The 21,407-nt window shown below is 40.1% G+C and overlaps 1 protein-coding gene across 5 annotated transcripts in view; it reads left to right on the forward strand.

Moving 5' to 3' along the window:
• The first annotated feature begins 7,992 nt into the window (after window positions 1-7,992).
• Window positions 7,993-21,407, forward strand: part of LOC133508062 (solute carrier family 41 member 3) — a 31,813-nt gene continuing 18,398 nt past the window's right edge. The window contains exons 1-3 of one of the 5 annotated variants that reach the window (XM_061833785.1): window positions 7,993-8,061; window positions 15,013-15,084; window positions 18,631-18,977. In XM_061833785.1, coding sequence (XP_061689769.1) covers window positions 18,666-18,977 — 312 coding nt within the window. In that variant the 5' untranslated portion in view covers window positions 7,993-8,061; window positions 15,013-15,084; window positions 18,631-18,665. Of the gene's footprint in view, window positions 8,062-15,012; window positions 15,085-15,742; window positions 15,810-16,350; window positions 16,648-17,135; window positions 17,275-18,630; window positions 18,978-19,760; window positions 21,104-21,407 lie in introns of those variants that run through there. The other 4 variants (XM_061833795.1, XM_061833778.1, XM_061833771.1 and 1 more) reach the window with 4 other exon arrangements.

Raw genomic sequence — 21,407 nt, forward strand, 5'->3', positions numbered from 1 at the left:
AACATTGCCACATGCTACAGATCCAGCAGTGAATAAAAGACACATTGTGTGTGTGTGTGTGTGTGTGTGTGTGTGTGTGTGTGTGTGTGTGTGTGTGTGTGTGTGTGTGTGTGTGTGCGCGTGTGTTTTCCAGTCATGCTCACATTGTTGTTTTTTCATGGCAGAATATACAGTCCTGGTATGTTTGCATGTTTTCATCCGCGTGTGGCGTGTGTGCTTAGACCAAAAATAAGACTGATTGCTTGGCAGAGAACGATTTTTTCCTGTTTAGAGTCAAGATGGGAGACACACTGAGAATCACTGTGAGGTTACAAACACATTATTAGACTACACAAAATAATTATGAAAGATATGAGTACTCACATGATGAATTTTCCAGAAACTGCCATTAAGGATAAAACTATGTGATGAGTAATGTATAGTATTGTATTGTATAGTTTTGCTCAGCGTTCACACTATTTTCTGCACTTGTGTATAAGTATGTGCTTGTTTATGTGCAAGTGTGTAGTATCTAGCAGCTTCGCATACATTTATAGCATATCAACGTGAGCGCAGCTCTTGATGTTTCCAAAAGAAACATGGATCCTGTAAAGTGATCCAACCAACATCATGTTCCAGAACCACAAAGCGATGAGAAAATCATAACCTGCTTATTTGGAAGACTCAATTTGTGCCATCTGAGGCCTGTGAAGTTGGTGTGAAAAAGAACTAATGTGGTTTAGTCAAAAATGGCTCCCAATTATCAAATGAACTGTTTTCAAAAGAAGGACAATATGATAGATGTGTGTTACAGTACACAATTTAGCCCATTAAACTATATTTGTGATTATTGATGAAAAATTTTTTTGTGTACCTGAAGTAATTCACTGGTAGCCGCATGGTCTTAGGTGAAAGAAGAACCCATCATATTTTGTCATTGGTCCAAAAATTCGTACAAATCCGAAATGACTGCAGTCCAGTAAAATGACAAGGTTAAAGTTGTCCTTTTCCAAGCTCAAAAAGAAAAAAGGTTATCAATTTAGTGTGAATGTTGAAATTCCCCACACAAAAAAACATCCACTAGGTACAGTGAAGAAAATAAGTATTTGAACATCCTGCTATATTGCAAATTCTCCCAGTTAGAAAACATGGATGGGTCTGAAATTTTCACTGTAGGTGCATTTTCACTGCGAGAGAGGTAATCTAAAAAGAAAAATCCAGAAATCACAATGCATGATTTTTTAACAATTTATTTGTGTGATACAGCTGCAAATAAGTATTTGAAAACCTGAGAAAACCAATGTTAATATTTGGTACAGTAGCCTTTCTTTGCAATTACAGAGGTCAGACGTTTCCTGTAGTTGTTCATAAAGTTTGGACACACTGCAGGGGGGATTTTGGCCAACTCCTTCTTTAGATCAGACAGGTTTCTGGGCTGTTGCTGAGAAACTAGGAGTTTCAGCTCCCTCCAAAGATTTTGTATTGTGTTTAAGTCTGGAGACTAGCTAGGCCATGCCAGAACCTTGATGTCCTTCTTACGGAGCCACTCCTTGGTATTCCTGGCTGTGTGCTTGGCTTATTGTCATGTTGAAAGACAAAGCCACGAGCCATCTTCAATGGGACTGAGGAAAAGAGGTTGTTCCCCAAAATCTCAATACATGGCTGCTATCATCCTCTCCTTAATACAGTGGAGTCGTTCTGTCCCATGTGCAGAAAAACACCCCCTCAGCATGATGCTACTGTGCCACATGGTGTTTGGACATTAATAACATGTACAGTTAGAAACATTATTTTTGGCCCACCTATTACAAAACACACGCAACATTTTTTAAAATACTTAACCCCTCAAATTCAACTCTTGTGTGACTGGACATGTATTACATTTGCTTCGTTTAAGTGTGTTCGTTCTAATAGTAACAGAAATTCGCCAGCGGAGGGCGCTGTGTTGCAGCCGCCGGCCGATGCCGCCCAGCTTATTCGCAGAAGAAGCTGCAGTACATTGAAACGTATCACATGTGAGAACTGTTAGCAGATGCTATTTATGTGCTGTGAGCTAAACGTGTATTCTGTGCTGTTTACAGAAATAAAATAACTTTAATATGGTGTACAAAGTCTCCATTCCTTAAAGTGTAACACTACCACCCCAATGCTTCACAGTTGGGATGGTGTTCTTGGGGTGGAACTCATCATTCGTCTTCCTCTAAACATGGTTAGTGGAATTATCATCAAAAAGTTAAATTTTTGCCTCATTTGACCACAAAATCTTCCATTACTCCTCTCTATCATCCAAATGGTCTTTGGCAAACTTATGACAGGCCTTGACGTGCTGGTTTAAGCAGGGGAACCTTCCATGCCATGCATGATTTCAAATCATGACGTCTTCGTGTATTATGAACAGTCACCTTGGAAATGGTGGTCCCAGCTCTTTTTAGGTCATTGACCAAGTCCTGTCGTGTAGACCTGGGTTGATTCCTCATCTTTTTAAGGATCATTGAGATTGACAGTCACGTTTAGGTTCTTCCATTTTCTAAAGATTGCTCCAACAGTGGACCTTTTTTCACCGAGGTGCTTGGCAATTTCTCCGTAGCCCTTTCCAGCCGTGTGGTTGTACAATTTTGTCTCTGGTGTCTTCGGACAGCTCTTTGGTCTTGGCCATCTTACAAGTTTGAGTATTACTGATTCTATGGGGTGGACAGGTGTCTTTATGCATCTAACGACCTCACACAGGTGCATCGGATTCAGGATATTACATGGAGTGGAGGTGGACTTTTAAAGGCGGACTAACAGGTCTTTGAGGGTCACAATTCTAGCTGATCGACAGGTGTTCGAATACTTATTTGCAGATGTATCACACAAATAAATCCTTAAAAAAATCATACATTGTGATTTGTGGATTTTTCTTTGAAAATGATCTCGCTCACAATAAACATGGACCTACGATGATCATTTCAGACCCCTCCATGATTTCCAAGTGGGAGAACTTGCAAGATAGCATGGTGTTCAAATACTTATTTTCTTCACTGTATGTCTCACTATTCTTTAAGAGAGAGCTCCCATAGAAAAAAATGGTTATTAAGTTTTTTTTCAAAACTCCTCTTTTTCTCAGAGTAACAAAATAAACATACACTGCAATTCAAATATGACTGCAGTCTTTAGATAAGATATTTGAGGGTTTGGTTTAATCATATTTTGTGAAGGAAAGGTCGTTGACAAAGAACCATCCAGGCATTCATTTATTGCAGATTCAATGAGATCACATTGTATTCAGTATACAGGAACACCAAATCTGAACAATGACATAAGCATAAGACAATAAGGGAAGAAATGCTTTTGCAATTTGCATTTGTTACCGTTTCTGTAATACTTTTGGGATTATCAGTGAATCTGTTGTAACTTGGCATGTTGGTTTCAAGTCAAGGATTCTGCTGTGGCGCTCTATACTTCCTGACACAGAGCAGAAATTTGATTTTAGCCACCCAACTAATAAAAACCTTATGTGTGTGTCTTCTCACATTCATCTTGTTACACATCCACTTTGATGATTTTCCAATGTGTGAAATTGCTGGCAGAAACTAATAACAAAAGATGTTTCGTAACATTCTCACAAATCCAATTCAAGGTTGCACACTCTGAACATTTCACTCACAGCTGACTGTGAATAGTTGGGAAAGAGATATACTGTACAGTACTGTAATAGGTAATTTGCATTATAGTAATGATACAGTAAATGCAGAAAGGCGGCACGGTGGCTCGGCTGGTAAAACGTCGGCTTCACAGTTCTGAGGACCCGGGTTCGATCCCAGCCTCGCCTGTGTGGAGTTTCCGTGTTCTCCTCGTGCTTGCGTGGGTTTTCTCCGGTTTCCTCCCACATCCCAAAAACATGCAACTTTAATTGGACACTCTAAATTGCCCCTAGGTCTGATTGTGAGTGTGGTTGTTTGTCTGAATGTACCCTGCGATTGGCTGGTACCCCCCCCCTGCCCGTTGACAGCTAGGATAGGCTCCAGCCCTCCCCATGAGCCTCATGAGGATAAGCGGCAAAGAAAATGGATGGATGGATAGATGCAAAAAGGTAATATTATTCTGTATATTTGATTTTAGACATTAGATTACTGTTTTTTTTTAAGTCTTGGAATGTCCAAGTGCATCAAATTGCATCATCAAGGTGCATTTTATAGGGCAACGCTTCTACACCACAATGATTGTAAGAAACACTTTAGGTGAGTTTTTTTTTGAACGAGAAAAGGAAAAAGAAAAGAATCACACAAACAGTATGCAGCAATCCATTTTCAAAGAGATGATAAACACTGACATTGACAGCTGTTTCGTCATGCTTAAGTCACAGCAGTGAAATACTTATCTAGTTACCTCTCAGTCTCTGCTGTGTTTTAAAACCTTGCAGCGTTCTGGCATCTCCGGTTTGTTCACAGCAGGCCACTGACTCTCTGAGAGGAACCAAAGACTCTTGCTCACTCCATTATATAACTGCACTTCATTTTCAACATTTTGTCTTGATTTTAAACCCAGAAGCTGCCCCCTACAGGTCAGCCAGTGTATAGATAGAGCTCAACAGCTAAATATTGAAAAATATATTTAAAAAATTAAATGAACAAAAAGTGTATTAAATGAATGGATATATGCTTTCATTATTGTAAAAAAATGGCTATTGTTTTTCAACTTTTATGATATCAATGTTTTTTACTGAATATTTTTCCATGCTTTTCATGGTAAGTTACGTTTTTGTTCTGTTAACGTCATTTTCATTTTCTCCAGTCATTGATAAGTAATACAATTGTGAATGGGTATGCAAAAGCTTCTGAGATGTTTGAAAGTACAAAGTGTTTCAGTTCCAAAAGGCCTTTGTACTTTATTGGGAAAGCAACATGATTGCATGTATGAAACATATATATACAGTATATTTTTTGAACAATTTTATTAAATTAAAATAATAACATAACATCATATCACCAAACACACAACAGGAAAGGAAAGGAGCCAGTGTTTTCTTTTGTGTCAATGAAATACAATAAATACACATAAACACTTGGATAAACCATCGTTCAACGCCTCGCTTTTTTCATAGTTTTCCTGCATACAAGAAATGGATTGCTAGGCACTCTCAAAATTGTACTGAATGGGAACAGCACAAGCTTGCCTCTTGCCACCTCCGACACATTCAGCAACTGATCCAGCCACTAAGATTTATGACAGTCAAATGCTGAAACACACTCAAACCACAGTCAGTAACACACAATTAAGGCATCCATTTTCTATTCCACTTCTTGTTCAGGGTTGCGTGACGTTGCAAACTATCCTAGCTGGCTTCAGGCGAAAAACAGACTAGATATAGCCAGTTAATCACAGCGGACAGAGAGAAGCAAACATTCAACCATTCCCACTGGCCAAATTTGTAAAACACCAGAATCTCATCCAATTGTCATGACTGGTAAAGAGTAGCCAAGCATTCTTTGTTTCACCCTATTCACTGCCCAACTTGCGACACCCAACCACAGACTAATGGTCCCTGATTCAAAAGTGGGTCACATTTGGACCAGATTACAGAAAACTGGTACAATATTGATTCTCTCTGCCCATGACTTCGCAGGTACGCTGGTCAAAGACCCACCATTCCCAAGCAATGGCCCGGAATATCCATGGCATTCTTTGTACATGCACAAATCTGCAAAATGATTAACAAAAGTCGCTAGCTGATTTTGTGAAGTGCTGGCTCCACAAGTGAAAATGTATGGCTTTCTCTGCCCTTTTCTGCTAGCCTTTCTATGTATAACCTGAGCTGCCTAAGAACAAGTTGCCACCGTCATAACTGTGCCCTAGTCGTTATGGTACTGTATTCAAGTTGACTGATCCCCTGTAAAGAAGTTATCAGTGGTTGATTTGCATGAGACAATACAATCTCAAAATATCTCAGTTTTTAAAACATGGAAACGTTTGAGAGACTAGGAAAAACATTGTGTGAATTCTGGATGCTTAGGGAACTTCCATCCCTCCATTTTCTGAGCCGCTTATCCTCACAAGGGCCGCAGAAGAGCTGGAGCCTATCCCAGATGTCTTTGGGCAAGAGGCAGGGTACACCCTGAATTGGTTGCTGTGGACCTCAGGGAACTTTGAAATAGTACATAGCAGCAAAGTGACGCACCTGTAGAGCGTCAGCCTCACAGTTCTGAGGTCCGAGGTTCAGATCCCAGCCTGGCCTGTGTAGAGTTTGTATTTTCTCGCTGTGCCTGCCTGGGTTTTACACACACTGTATCAAAAAGACAGAATTGACAAGTGTCGGACATCTCAAAAAGCCACAAACACTACATGTGTTCATATGTACATGCTTGCCTATTATTTACTGCAGTTGTGTTTAATGAAATAATATCCTTGAGTGAACTTGCTGCCAGATCCAACCATGGAAAGAGCTCCAATCTTCCGTCATGCTCCAAGACCTCATCCTGATTATGCAACATGTCCCAACATAGACACAGAGTGGATACTGCAGAACATTAACACAGGTTCCTATTGGCTCATTTGGTGACAGCTGACACACATACACATTAAGTGCACATGCACATACAGTACATGCTGATCAAGTTACGTGAAAGCTAGCGATCCAGATATCTGCACATTACCTGCCAACATTTTATTATCTCTTTCCTGCGCTATCTTGGGACTATGACAATGAGCTAATCGGAACCGAATAAAGGGAACCGCTAATATGATTATGCATGGCAGGCCAATAGTTGGCAATGTCACTTTGTGAAGAAATACTCACTCCAGACGTGTGTAGTGATTGATTTTCCGTATACATATTCTGTACATTTAAAATCTGACTTGAGGAATGTGACTCCCTTGGACATTTTACAGTAAATGTACAATAATCCATGCTGGAGAAGTGTAAGCACCGACTCTCCAACACTATTGTTATCCTTATTTATTTTCTCACCATATAACCAAATCAGTCAACATGGAGAATCACCCGGAAAAAAAATACATGACCCAGTTTTCAAGCTACGGCAGTAATGTCCTTAACCAGGGGTGTTAAACTGAGGAAAGAAGACAACTGTCCCAGGGCCCTGAGCATTCGGGAGTGGGGAAAGGGCCTGACTGTCTGGCTCCTCCCACCCCCACCACCATTGATAAAAGTAAACTTTGCACAACACCCCCTCCCCAACACACACACACACACACACACACACACAAAAACATCGACAAAGAATTTTTAGAGGGGGTCCTCTTTAAATGTGCTGTATGGGGGCCCATTATCAGGTGGTAAGCCCCTCTGTATAGCGTGGGAAGCCCAGCAAATATTAGATAAACATAAAATACTCTATCCAGCACATGGTACAATTGCAGTAAAAAGAAAAAAAATCTAGAAAAAATGAAAATTCAGTGCAGAAATAGTATTTATCTCTTTTCCAATTTGGCTGAACAGGTGAATTCATCCAGTGCATTTTCATCACGATTAAGCCTGGTTGGTGTGTCTACAACTATAGAATCGTGTGTTTGCATCCTGATGGCTGTGTTTAACTAAATGGCTCAAAGGTGTGGTAATTTGACACACACTCCTTTGAAATTGCAAGGAAGTGACATCATAATATGTATACAGTATGTATTTTTATGTCTAACGTATACAAACAAGTAGGTTTAGTGTTTTGCAAATCACTGCGTTCATTTGTTTTGCAAAAACTATTGTGCTTATAGTGGTGTAAATCTGTAAATTGTTTGCTCCTTCGGTGTAAGGTTTTCATAATTATGTAATACTTTTTATGTTAATAAAATGAAAAAAAAACTGTAACATCACTGGCGGGCCAATCCATTCGTGTAAAGAATCATTATATGCATGCACCACAGCTGCTGCTTGTTCATCTCGGTCTTCCAAAAGCAAATTTTAAATATTGTGTAGTTTTTTTTTTCAATGTTCCCTTTTTTTTCTCCTCCTTTTTCATTTGAACACCGTGACTTGTCAAGTCATCAATCTCGTGCCACAGAGGCATGCAAGCAAGTTACTGTGGAAGCCAGTTTTGCCAATGAGCAGCCTGAAGAAAGTCCCAACTGGAAAAAGGCACAATATCAACAAAGGTAGGTCAAGTCTCATGTGGAGGTAATTATAAAAATTAGAAAAAGATAACATTTGATCATGTTATGAGACATATCATAATAAATAAAAGTTTTTTTCAATTCGCAAATGTTGAGAGTCTTAGCTGGGTGGAGGCTCCGTGTGTGAAATTGGAGTCATTAATAAGAATCCATACAATTGGATCGGGCACCCTGTGCATTGACACTTTGCTGGCTCAGATGGATAGCGATGACTCACAGTATTTCAGTACACACACGCTACTCACGATTACAAAAAGCATCTGTCTCAAACAAAACATTAACAGCATGTGTGCAGCTGCTCTGCACAGGAAAGCAAGCCGGCATAATGGTGAATGAATCATACTCTAAGATAGTCTCTGGTCTTGAACTAATGAATTAAGATTATTATGTATTAAAACCCTGTACACAGATAGGACTAAGAATGAAGTCACATAGGACAGCTCAAAATGCATACATACGATAGATGAATTAAAAATTAAAGTGTCAACTGATGGTATACACTTACACACCAAGCATTTCAAGTATGTATGATACACATATTATAGTTTTGAGTTACTTAAAGTGAAATCAAACAGCCGGTCTAGTAATCGAGTTCAGAAACACATTCAACTTTTACCCAGTGAAGATGTTGACAAAACAGAAGACATTTTTTATGAAAATATTGTTGCAAAAGTAGGTGAAGTCCTGCATACGTGCGTGTGTGCGTGGGTGTGTGTGTGTGTGGTGTGTGTGTGTGTGTGGTGTGTGTGTGTGTGTGTGTGTGTGTGTGTGTGTGTGTGTGTGTGTGTGTGTGTGTGTGTGTGTGTGTGTGTGTGATTGTGCGTGTGGACAAGGCAATAAAGTGAGGGAAGTAAAAGTATCACAAGACAGCTGGTGTGATCAGCAGCAGATGCCCCAAAGTAAAGCAGTTACAAAATGTCACATTATGAAAAACAAATTTGTAGTTTCAGGGCTGCAATTGTTTATGCACACAGTATTGACAACTGCAAAAAAGTCATATGGTTATTCAAACCAGAAAATGAAAAATAGCCTGATAAACAGCAACCTAAACTTGTTAAAGAGTGTCGAGAGTGGTCGCACAAAGTTAGCAAGCAAATAGCAAGGTCTTAAAAACCAAACGGAGCGAATATTTGATGAGTAAGTGTGAGTTGTCATATTGTTTACAAAGTATTGTTATTAACCACCAAGTAATTAAAGAATAGGAAGTTTTCATCTTCTGGGGATCAGATCTCCTGTCTGATTCCATTTCAAACTTACAGTATAAAGTGGCAGAAAGCTGCAAATGCGCAGTATTCTCCACTGACTGACTGGCCAAACAGTCCCCCTGATAGCGTGGCTGGCAACAAGAGATCGAAACATTTATTTATAGAAGCATTACAAATTTCCGTGATAGTTTCCACCATCCTTGCCAAAGACTCTGGAAACACATGACCAGCTATCTATACAACACCGTGCTTATCAACACACATGGTCTGTTAAAATTGGACAAAGATGCACACTGTCCCAGTTATAATAATAATCGAGACATGTCACAGGTATGGACGAATGTGCATGAATGTTTGTGTATCTACACTTTGTCATGGTATCTTTATTGTAATATTTGGTTAGGGTTGCTGAGAATGGATGGACCCATTCAGCCAGTGTGAAACGATACCGCGCAGATTCCATAAATAACCAACAATTTCAAATTAATTGCGGATAAAAAGCCATACACTAACTTTCCATTACTTCCGAGGTCTTTCTAACACCCATTAGAAGGATAAAACTGTCCATATTTATTAAAAGTTAGACTAGAATAGGGCCTATTGGCATTAACTTTACAAAATTCTCCCATTGGACTAAAGGCTTGGAACTTACAGTAGCTCTGAATGATTATAGTAATGGAGCCAGTCATGGAACATATAAATGTACAGTGAAGAAAATAAGCATTTGAACACCCTGCTACATTGCAAGTTTTCCTACTAAGAAATCATGGAGGTGTCTGAAATTTTCATTGTAGGTGCATGCCCACTGTGAGAGAGATAATCTAAAAAGAAAAATCCAGAAATCACAATGTATAATTTTTTTAATGATTTATTTGTGTGATACAGCTGCAAATACGTATTTGAACACCTGTCTATCAGATTCAATTCTGACCCTCAAAGACCTGTTAGTCCCCCTTTAAAAGTCCACCTCCACTCCATGTATTATCCTGAATCAGATGCACCTGTTTGAGGTTGTTAACTGCATAAAGATACCTGTCCACCCCATACAATCAGTAAGACTCAAACTTTTAACATGGCCAACCCCAAAGAGCTGTCCAAAGACACCAGAGACCAAATTGTACAACTCCACACAGCTGGAAATGGTTACAGAGAAAATGCATATTTGCAGCTGTATCACACAAATAAATCGTTAAAAAAAAATCATACATTGTGATTTCTGTATTTTTCTGGACAGGCACCTACTATGAACATTTCAGACCCCTCAATGATTACTAAGTAGGAGAACTTGCAATATAGCAGGGTGTTCAAATTCTTATTTTCTTCACTGTTACCCCTCTTGGCTTTTCCACTGCACAGTTCCAGGTCTGGTCAGATAAATTTGCCTGTGCGTTTTCCATTTCAAAATACAGTTGTAACGTACGAAACTCAAAAAAACACGTAAGATAGAACGCATCATTTGGAAGAAGACATACAAACAACACATTATAGGAAGACAGTGTCTTTTGTATTCAATTCGGGATGTGTTCACCGGGCTAAGGGAAACACCATTTTTTTTTGCAGGTTCTTCCCTCATGTGAGTGTTTTCAAACAATGCACACCAAAACCAGCAGACATTCCAATGAAGTCTTTCCCCTTGCCTTTAACCTCTTAGCAGTTCACTCATAAGTTCATTGTATCAGCAATTTGCCAATTGCACATCTCTACACCATTCTGTACCATTACCACATTTGTTGTTGTTCAGTATTACTGCAGGATGGGACACAATGACTCTCTTTATTTTAATCCTGTATCATAACTGTATATTTTATGTTTGTTTTGTTGCTTTTTTGGTGTTGTACCACAGTGGTTCCCACTAAAGGGGGGAAAAATTTGCTCATGTGATTTTAAATATTTGGCCAACATACTGTATATTTGGCAACCAGTTCAGGGTGTACCCCGTCTCCTGCCCGAACATAGCTGGGATAGGCTCCAGCACCCCCAGGATCCTTGTGAGGATAAGCGGCTAAGAAAATGGATGGATTGATAATAAGAATAAGAATAAGAATAACTTACTATTTTAAAGGAAGCCCCCCTATGTAAGAAAAGTTTATGAATTAAATTTAATAAACACTGTTGATAAAATGGCTCGAAACTCAAAGTGTTTACATTGACTTGGTACTTGACGTTCTTGATTCAAAACTTTAGGGCCAATTCTTCAGACTTACCTATGACTTGCAAAGCATTTACTTGTTCCCACCACTGCTTCCTGATGATGTAATGGCCAATACAGTAAAACATTAGCTAACATATCTGCCTCAAAGCTGAGAAGTTCTTGGTTTAGATATTAGTTTCCCAGTGTGGAATTTGCATGTTCTTCCCATGCTGGCTGGTGTTATATCCGGGTAGTCTGGTTTTGTGCCACATTCTAAAAATGTGCATGCTAAGTCAAATTAGAGCGATAAATAAACTCTACATGTGAATGCAAGTGTCTTCACCCTCGGGCTTTTAGTGGATTTTCTTTTTAAATCAGTTTAATTTTCTTTTTTGATTAATCAAAAAGAATCACAGGGAACAAATACACCCCACGATACCACATTTTACTTTGAGATGGCATTTGAAACTAGCTGCACTTCAATGACTAGAGAGTTCAGAATACACTTTAGGCAAACTACCTTAGTTTTATTGAAAAATCCATCAGGGTGATTTTTTTCAAGTCAAATTTGCCACTGAGCACATCAGTGGGAATCTCCTCACTCATCTTTGCACTGACCTGACTGATCATTGACCTGATAGCAACCTGGTATCAGATATCCATCCACGGTTAAGGTAAAGGAGCATGTTGTGATGAATTCATGCATTGACGCCGATTTAATTTGATAGCACTAATTTTTAATACATGAATTGATTGAGACCTGCAATTAACTCACGACCAGTCAAGCGTGTATGGACTCCACTTTATGGCCGAACTTCTGCACTTCAGCTACCCATAATACCAACGAGGAAAAAGGAAATGCATATATAGCAGTTGGATGGATGAATAGGTGTAATGGCCCGTTGTCTTTAAAACTTTGTTCATGAACTGTATCATGAGTCGTGTAGGTACAGTGCCTTGGGAAAGTATCCGGCCCCTTAAACTTTTCAACTTTTCACCACATTTCAGGCGTCAAACATAAAGATTTGAAATATTTTTTGTTTTTGCCTAGAATCAACAACAAGTGGAACACAATCGCTAAGTGGAACAAAATTTATTGGCTATTTTAAACTTTTTTAACAAATAAAATCCTGAAAAGTGGGGCGTGCAATGTTATTCGGCCCCCTTGTATTTATACTTTGTAGCGTCACCTTTTGCTGCAATTACAGTTGCATGTTGCTTGGGGTATGTCTCTATCAGTGTTGCACATGGAGAGATTGAAATTCTTGCTCAGTCTTCCTTGCAAAACAGCTAGAGCTCATTGAGCTTGGATGGAGAGCGTTTGTGTACAGCAGTCTTCAGTTCTGCCCACAGATTCTCGATAGGATTAAAGTCTGGATTTTGACTTGGCCATTCTAACACCTGGATACGTTTATTTGTGAACCATTCTATTGTAGATTTGGCTTCGTTTTGGATCATTGACCTGTTGGAAGATTAATCTCCGTCCCAGTCTCAGGTCTTTTGCAGATTCCAACAGGTTTTCTTTCAGAATGGTCCTGTATTTGGCTCCATTCATCTTCCCATCAATTTTAACCATCCTCCTTGTCCCTGCTGAAGAAAAGCAGCCCGAAACCATGAAGCTGCCGCCACCATGTTTGACAGTGGGCATGGTGTGTTCAGGGTGATGAGCTGTGTTGCTTTTACGCCAAACATATTGTTTTGCATTGTGGCCAAAAAGTTGGATTTTGGTTTCATCTGACCAGAGCACCTTCTTCCACATGTTTGGTGTGTCTCCCAGGTGGCTTGTTGCAAACTTTAAACGAGACTTTATATGCATATCTTTGAGAAATGGCTTTCTTCTTGCCACTCTTCCATAAAGGCCAGATTTGTGCAGTGTACGACTGATTGTTGTCCTATGGACAGAGACTCCCACCTCAGCTGTAGATCTCTGCAGTTCATCCAGAGTGATGATGGGCCTTTTGGTTGCATCTCTGATCAGTCTTCTCCTTGTTCAAGGTGAAAGTTTAGAGGGATGGCTGGGTCTTGGTAGATTTGCAGTGGCCTGATACTCCTTCGATTTCAATATAATTGCTTGCACAGTGCTCCGTGAGATGTTTAAAGCTTGGGAAATGTTTTTGTATCCAAATCCGACTTTAAACCTCTCCACAACAGTATGTTGGACTTGCCTGGTGTGTTCCTTGGTCTTCATGATCCACTCTGCACTTTAAACAGAACCCTGAGACTATCACAGAGCAGGTGCATTTATATGGAGACTAGATTACACACAGGTGGATTCTATTTATCAGCATCACTCAACGATGCATCATTCAGAGATCCTCACTGAACTTCTGGAGTGAGTTTGCTACAGTTGAAAGTAAAGGGGCTGAATAATATTGCATGCCCTACTTTTCAGTTTTTTTTATTTATTAAAAAATTATAAAATATCCAATAAATTTCGTTTCACTTCATGATTGTGTCCCACTTGTTGTTGATTCTTGACAAAAAATAAAGATGTTTGAAGCCTGAAATGTGGCAAAAGGTTGAAAAGTTCAAGGGGGCCAAATACTTTCACAAGGCACTGGAGGTGCTTTCGCTCAGGTGATTTGGAAATAAATCTTTCATTAATCCATGCTTCCTTCTAGTGGTGAAATGGAGAACTTCCATTTAGTCCAATTTTAATTTCTAAAACACCATCTTGTAATTTGACTAAAGGCCATACCTCAACATATACACACTAATTAAGATGTAAACTCATTTATAACAAGACTACCCACCTTAGTAATACATTGAAGACAATGAAATGTGGCATTGAATGTTTTGTATGTGTGTTTATTCCATGAAGAGCCTCTACTCTGGACTATAATTCTTTATACCACTGTTCCAACTGGAAGAAGATCCAAGGATCAAGAAGAGCGATTGTGTCCTTATGACCCAACTACCACAACATATATGTTTACCATATTGTTTTCCCACAAACACTTTAATGTACTAGAAGTTGAGTCTGCTTCAGCAAAGCGATTTTTTTTCAAATACCAAATTACAATTTGTATTATATAATAGGATACATATATATCTTCAGGTGAAGATGTTTGCAGCGTCTCTGTGACTTAACTACTGTATTATGAAATCCATCTTGCACATCATGAAGGCGAGTCATATTACAAGCAACTGTGTTCATGTTGATGCAACCTATTAGACCTGGCACAAAATTCAAGACAGGCAGCAGTTTATATTCAGTGTTTATACTTTCAAGTAGTAAAGCTGAGCCTTCAAGACACTCTTGGATGCTGTAAACATTGGCACTCATTTCCCTGGTCATAACTTAACAAATGATTCAATATTTGAGACAAATTCCTTGTGTGTTTTTGACATACATGGGAAAATCAAGATGATTCTGATTTTAGTCCAGATTTTGGCACACCCACATTTTGTTTCACATCGGCCTGTCACGACCTTACATGTCAGATGCAAGAGGACATGACATTTCCTGACTGACTATGTATTCTGTGGTGTAACTTTTGCCATTATTGGAAGTCTGGATGTTTTTTTTAGATAATAGATGAAAATAGTGATATCTAAATATTTTAGTAACCTCGTTTTTTTTTTTGTTTTTGTTAGCTTGTTGTTTTTAAATTCAACTTCTACAATGCCTTTCTGAAGAAAGAAGACAACCGCATCGTCTCACATGAGGTAAGTGCACACAGTTAAATTTCAGATGGATGCATTGATATATATAAACAGGTTTCAACACCTCTAAGATGTTTGAAAAGATGATGGAGGACTTAACATGGGTACTTTTGTAGGGAGCGCGGTGGAGTTGTGACGTAGGCTGACTTTTATGGAGACTGCTGTCTATCAACATGCCAATCACCATTCCATTATGGCAGCGTGTTCGTACTTTTTATCATATTTGAACAATTAAAAAAAGTTTTGTACGATGATACTTATATCATGCCAGCATGCTTGGGTGACTGGTTAGCACACCTGCCTCACAGTTCTGGGACGCGGGGTTGAAATCCAGTTTCACCTGTGTGGAGTTTGAATGTTCTCCCTATACTTGCATAGGTTTTGTCTGGTTATTCTGGTTTCCACCCACATCATAAAAACATGTATGGGCGGTTAGTGGAAGACTCTCAATTGCTCATCCGTCCATTTTCTTAGCCACTTATCCTCACGAGGGTTGCAAGAGTGCAGGAGACTATTCCAATTCTCAACGGGCAGGAGGCAGGGTACACCCTGAACTGGTTGCCAGCCAATCACAGGGCACATCAAGACAAATAGCCGCACTCATAATCACACCTCGGGGCAATTTAGAGTGTCCAATTAATGTTGCATGTTTTTGGGATGTGGGAGGAAACCAGAGTGCCCAGAGGAAACCCACGCAGGCACAGGGAGAATATCCAAACGCCACACAGGTGAGTCCGGGATTGAACCGGGGACCTCAGAACTGTGAGTCCAACGCTTTCCACCTGATCCTCGCATGCCGTGCTAAATTGCCTATCAGTGGGATAATGAATACCACTGATTGTTTCTATTTTGTCTGCGATTGACTGGTGGCCAGTTCAGGGTATACCCAGCCTCTCTTCCGAAGATAGCTGGGATAAGCATCATTGGTGTCTGATTGTATGGGTGAATGTAGTGCCTTGGGCGCTGTGATGGTGTACAAAAAGTGCTAAATAAGTGCAGTCCATTCATACAAAGACATGAAAGGTGTGTCGATTTGGAAAATGAAAAGGTGGCATTCTAAGTGTAACTACTGTAGTCATTTACCAATTTCTCCAAAATGGATTGAGGTTGTTGGAAATAGCAGCCAGTTTTGTATTCTTGAGCAAAAAATACATAAGACTTAAACTTAAACTTGCTTAGAAACTCTTTCCTGGGTAAAGTATTTCTGTTCCATGACCGACAAAAATGCAAGTTATGTTGGCTGCTGTCATCAGCCATTGCAGAGACGGAATAAGACAGGAGGAACAGGAGGAAGGGGGCTTTCCTAATCTGCCAATGCCTTGAAATTCAAGACGGTGCCCCGTGATCCACGCACACTGCTCCATATATTACATGTACTACTGTCAAGACACAGTGTATGCTCGAGAAAAGTATGTGCGTAGACTCAATATAGACAGACATTTATGCTACCAAAAAAAAAAAGTTACAGACACACGCTCTCTCTCTCAAAGCACAGTGTAGTTATTCTTGGAAGTTTGCGGCTAGCTCGGCTACACGCACACACACCCACAAGCTCTGAAGACAAAGGTAAGGACAATAAATTAAATCTCAACCCTTATTCCCACTGTGTATATTATAACCTTCTGTCTGGGAGTCGAGCCGAAGAGGTTCTCCTCTCGCCACAGTGACTTGATGAGTGTGTTCACTAAGGATGACTCCATGCTCATGCTTTTCTGACACTTCTCTGACTGTCCCCTGCAGAGCACTGTAACACCTCCAGCCATTATGTCGTCTTTTAATGACATTATCAATATTACAGTAAAAAAAACATTTTGTTTTCTGTGTCTTACTTTTTAATATTGCTTTATTGAACATTCAAGTTTGACAAACGTGTTTGTGGTTTGTGAATGTGTGTTATATTGAAAGTTAAGAAACAGATGTGGCTCCACCGTTACTCGTGATAATATCCGCATGGGGGCAGGCTTTCAATTCATAACACTTTTACTTTTCTTTTCAGCCAATCACAGAGCGCCTAGTTTTGCAGAGGTTTCCATAGGAGCGATATTATGGGCTGTGCTCGTAGCGACTTCCGGCGGAGAGTCGCTAGAATCTTTCTCCCCAAATTATCCGTACTTCCCTATCCCTATTCAATGGATATACATTAGATAAATGAATCGTTTCTCGCAGCTTCCCGGGACATCTTGGTCTCTTAATGTGTGTATTTATATGTGTTTTTGTTGTAGTACAGGCTGTGCCGTTAATATATTGCATTTAGATGGGAAAGAAATGATGAGCGGCTGGTCAGTATTGCATGTTCTCCCCGTAGTGCGACTTCCCCCCTCACAAAAAAAACATGTTTCTTAAAGTAATTAAAGACTCTAAAGTTTCCATTGGTTGTGATTGTTAGTGTGGATGGTTGCTGATCCGTACTGTTTGTACTCCAGGCTGTCACTTGCTTTAAAGTCAGCTGGTATAGGCGTCTGCTCTCTCGTGACCCTAATGTGAGGATAAGGTATAGAAAATGGATGAATGGGAAATAATGAAGTGACTATAGATATCTTTTGCTCGTCCCACAATGGGCCAATATACAGGGTGGTATTCAGTAGAGCAAAGACCTCGAAGAAAAAAAAAAATACTCTGTTTATGCCTGAGTTTTGTCTTTAATGTACTGTAAATGCATTGTCTGAGAATATTTTGAAAATTGTGACACTTTTTTTATTATACTGGAACTGGATTGGTATCTGATTGTCAACAGAATTTAATGAAATTATTGTCGACACAGGCCCTAACAATACTATCGTGTTTGACCCCATTAGGCTTGCGAGTCAGTTAGTGCCAATCCCATCTGACCTTCGGTCAAGAGGCAGGGGACAGCTAGCATGAACAATTTAGATTCTTCAAATGACTTTACATACGTGTTTCTGAAATGTGAGAGGAAGCCGGAGTACCTGAAGAAAACCAACTCGAACATGAGGAGACTCCATCAACAATTGAAGGCCCAAACTAAGATTTAAACACACATCCATGTATTTTTTTGTACGATTTATCCTCACTAGGGTCACGGGCGACACCCTGAACCGGTTACCAGCCAATCGCGGAGCTCATGTAAAGAACCAACCATCCGCACTCACATTCACACGTACGGACAATCAGAGAAAACACACGGGCACGGGGAACGCATGACAACTCCACTCTGGCGAGACTGATTTGAAACCCGGTCCTCAAAACTGAGGCAGATGAGCTCTTTCAATTCTTAAGTGAATTTGGTAACCACTACAGTACCATGCTGCCCACCCAAAAATACTTGTGAAACATTGATAAAAGCAGTAAACACATTACCACCAGTTCAATGTTCTATGTGTATTAAATTCTACTGCCGCTTAGTGCATGTTTTCAGCTACAGTGGCTGTCACGCAGAAAGTTTCCATTTTCAATTGTTTCATCAACTCTGTAAAGATGAGATGCCGTTTTAAAGTATGGGATTTGTTGTACATAATAGACAAATGTAAAACGAAACTATTTTACTATCTTCTTCTTTAATCCGTCATCTTGTAATTTATGCATTCCTAGATTAAACCAGCACCGATACTCCCAGCAAAGACATCATGCCTGGCGAAGACAGGATATCTCAACAAACCCGCCAAAGGAAAAAGAACAAAAAGTCCCGGTCCAGAGGAAAGGCCCCTGGTGCAGGTCCCAATATAGATCTAGCTGGTACCTTGACTGGACACAATGAGCTCACTGTACCCCCCATCCTTCACCCGTTTCCGAAAAAGCCATCGGAGACGAGGACCAAAGTAACGGTAGCCAAAGTTGAAGAGGAGTCATCCCGTGCAATATGTCTGCAGGTTCTTTTTCCGTACCTGCTGGCTGGAATGGGAATGGTGATGGCTGGGATGGTGCTGGACAATGTGCAGGTGAGTTCATCCCAAAACATTTGTCTTATGTTGTTGGAGCGCAACTTTGCATTTGGATGACTGGAAAATTAGTTTATTTAGCAAAGCATTGCATATTTATTGAGTAGCTGTTGTTGTAGCCCTAACAGTCATCAAAGAAGTCTGCTGACACACAGAAAGAAAACAAAGGGTGTGATGATACAGGCATGCATCCTCTAGGAAGTGGCCTACTGCCTCACTGTGGTACAAGCTAATACTGCACATTAACTGAGACACATATTCAGTGTCTCTCAGCACTACATCCCTAATGACATTATCTGATCTCAGTTGAGAATTGGACTGCACGATGTTGGGGAGAATGACATTGTGATCTTCTTTATCCTGCGATAAATATTGTGATGTTAAAAATGACAAAATAACAGCACATGTTTCTCAATTTACCTCTTTGTTAAAATGATGCTCAGTAGAACACAAAAGTATACTTTCATTTGCATGAAGTCCGGTACCATGTATGGAAGGTTACAGTAATCAAAAATAAGGAGGGATGCTGTGAAGAAGAAAGTTACACTTGATCATAAGGAGTCGGGTTGTGAGGGAGACCAAGCCTGAGAAAAAGCAAGAGTGTGAGTGTGTGCCAGTAAGCTTGTCATTTCCTTCCTGGATGAGCGTGATGTCCTGTGGAGACGGGCCTGCCTCTTTATCTGCTACGTCACAGCAGAGTGGAGGGGAGCAGAGCGCCACTGCCCTGATGTTGTGCAACACACCAGGAACACCGGAGCCGGTCAGACACCCGATGCTTATTACAGGATCTTTCGGATTCACTTTTGAAAGCGCGGACCTGTTTTGTTTTCCCTGAAAGTGCCACTGTACAGACAGGATTAGAAAGACTGCTTGCGCCACACTCATCAGGCTGATTGGACACGCAATCGTTAAATGGCACACCATTTTTGGGATGATGTGGCTGTGGTTCTGCTCAAGGAGGTCAAGAATACTTGTGCCTGGATCAAAATGGGGACTAATTACAACAGACGCCCCTTGGATATCAGTGCTTTCTTATCATCTCAACCTGTATTTTCATTTGAATAACTTTTCTTCCTGAAAGACCCAGCAATTAAACCCATTTTGAAAATGATTGGATACACCAAGAGTTTGACAGTACACGTGGACCGACGAGATGAAAAATTGTGATCCATGGCAGAGTAATAGCGTTAATGTTCCCAAGTGATGCTGATAAATGGATGCTGACTCACCATGGGTCACAGATGCCATGCGTCATTGTATGGCGCGGGGAAAAGAACGAGCAACCTTAAACTTTAAAATGTAAAGCCTTAAAACTGTAATGAAACCACTGACTTATAGCTAAGTCAACCTAGTGCTCAAAGTCATAGTAACATACACTAAATATGTGTATAAAATGAATATAAATGGGGATAAATGTCCTTAATGTAACTTTGCATGTCACAGAGCTATTAAACTGTGGAAGTTACTTTTAAAATACAACAAAATTTTTCCATCACATTATCATTCCTTCCATAAATGTAACATTACAAGTTCTAAAACTAGCCCCAAAACAGCACTAACTGTATTTTACCTTAAAATGAATGTCATGTTGCAGGTTATAAACCACACCTTTGGAATTTTCTCTTGACTGAAACCTCAAAACCCAAATGTCTCTTTCCTTCTCCACAATTTAATACATTGGTGGAACTTGATTAATGGTGAATTTCATGTGAACTTGTCCTTTAGTTGAGATAAAGACTATTTCCGGACCTTTCCTAACTAGATTTTTTTTAATGGAAAAATCTTTTGACTTCAATCAATTGACAAAGACCAGCTGAATACATTCATAATTTTCCTCAAATGTGTTTATTGACTCCACTGTCTAAGATCGCATCTTTACACTTTCTGGGATGGCACGATTATATTAAACTGAAGTCACCTCTTCACATAACATGGCAGTGACTCATCTTGAGCTGGAGCTTTGCTACCAGGGGAATAAGTTACGTGGTGTGACCTGGAAGCTGACGTACTCGGAACATGGTTTTCTACCTGAGAGTGCTTGGCGCATTGCGCTGCAGGTCGTGGTACCATTCCTGGTGTCAGGGCTCGGACTGGTCTTCGCTGGCGTCGTCATGGACCTGATACAAGTATGCAAATCTGTCTGATAAAGTGTGTGTTAGATTGAGTCATTGCTTACAAAATTACATGCAAATGAATACTGTGGGAGCCACTGATGGTGTAGTGGTATGGACGCCTGACTTTGGTGCAGGCACCGTGGGATCGATTCCTGCTCATTGATAGTGGTGATATCTGCCCTGTGACTGGCTGGCGATAATTTCAGGGTGTAGTCCGCCTTTCGCCAAAAACTAGCTGGGATAGGCTCCGGCTCTTCCGTGACCCATGTGAGGATAAGTGGCTTGGATAATGGATGGAATACTATGGCCTATTGGA

This window comes from Syngnathoides biaculeatus, chromosome 2, assembly GCF_019802595.1.
Source record: "Syngnathoides biaculeatus isolate LvHL_M chromosome 2, ASM1980259v1, whole genome shotgun sequence".
NCBI lineage: Eukaryota > Metazoa > Chordata > Actinopteri > Syngnathiformes > Syngnathidae > Syngnathoides > Syngnathoides biaculeatus.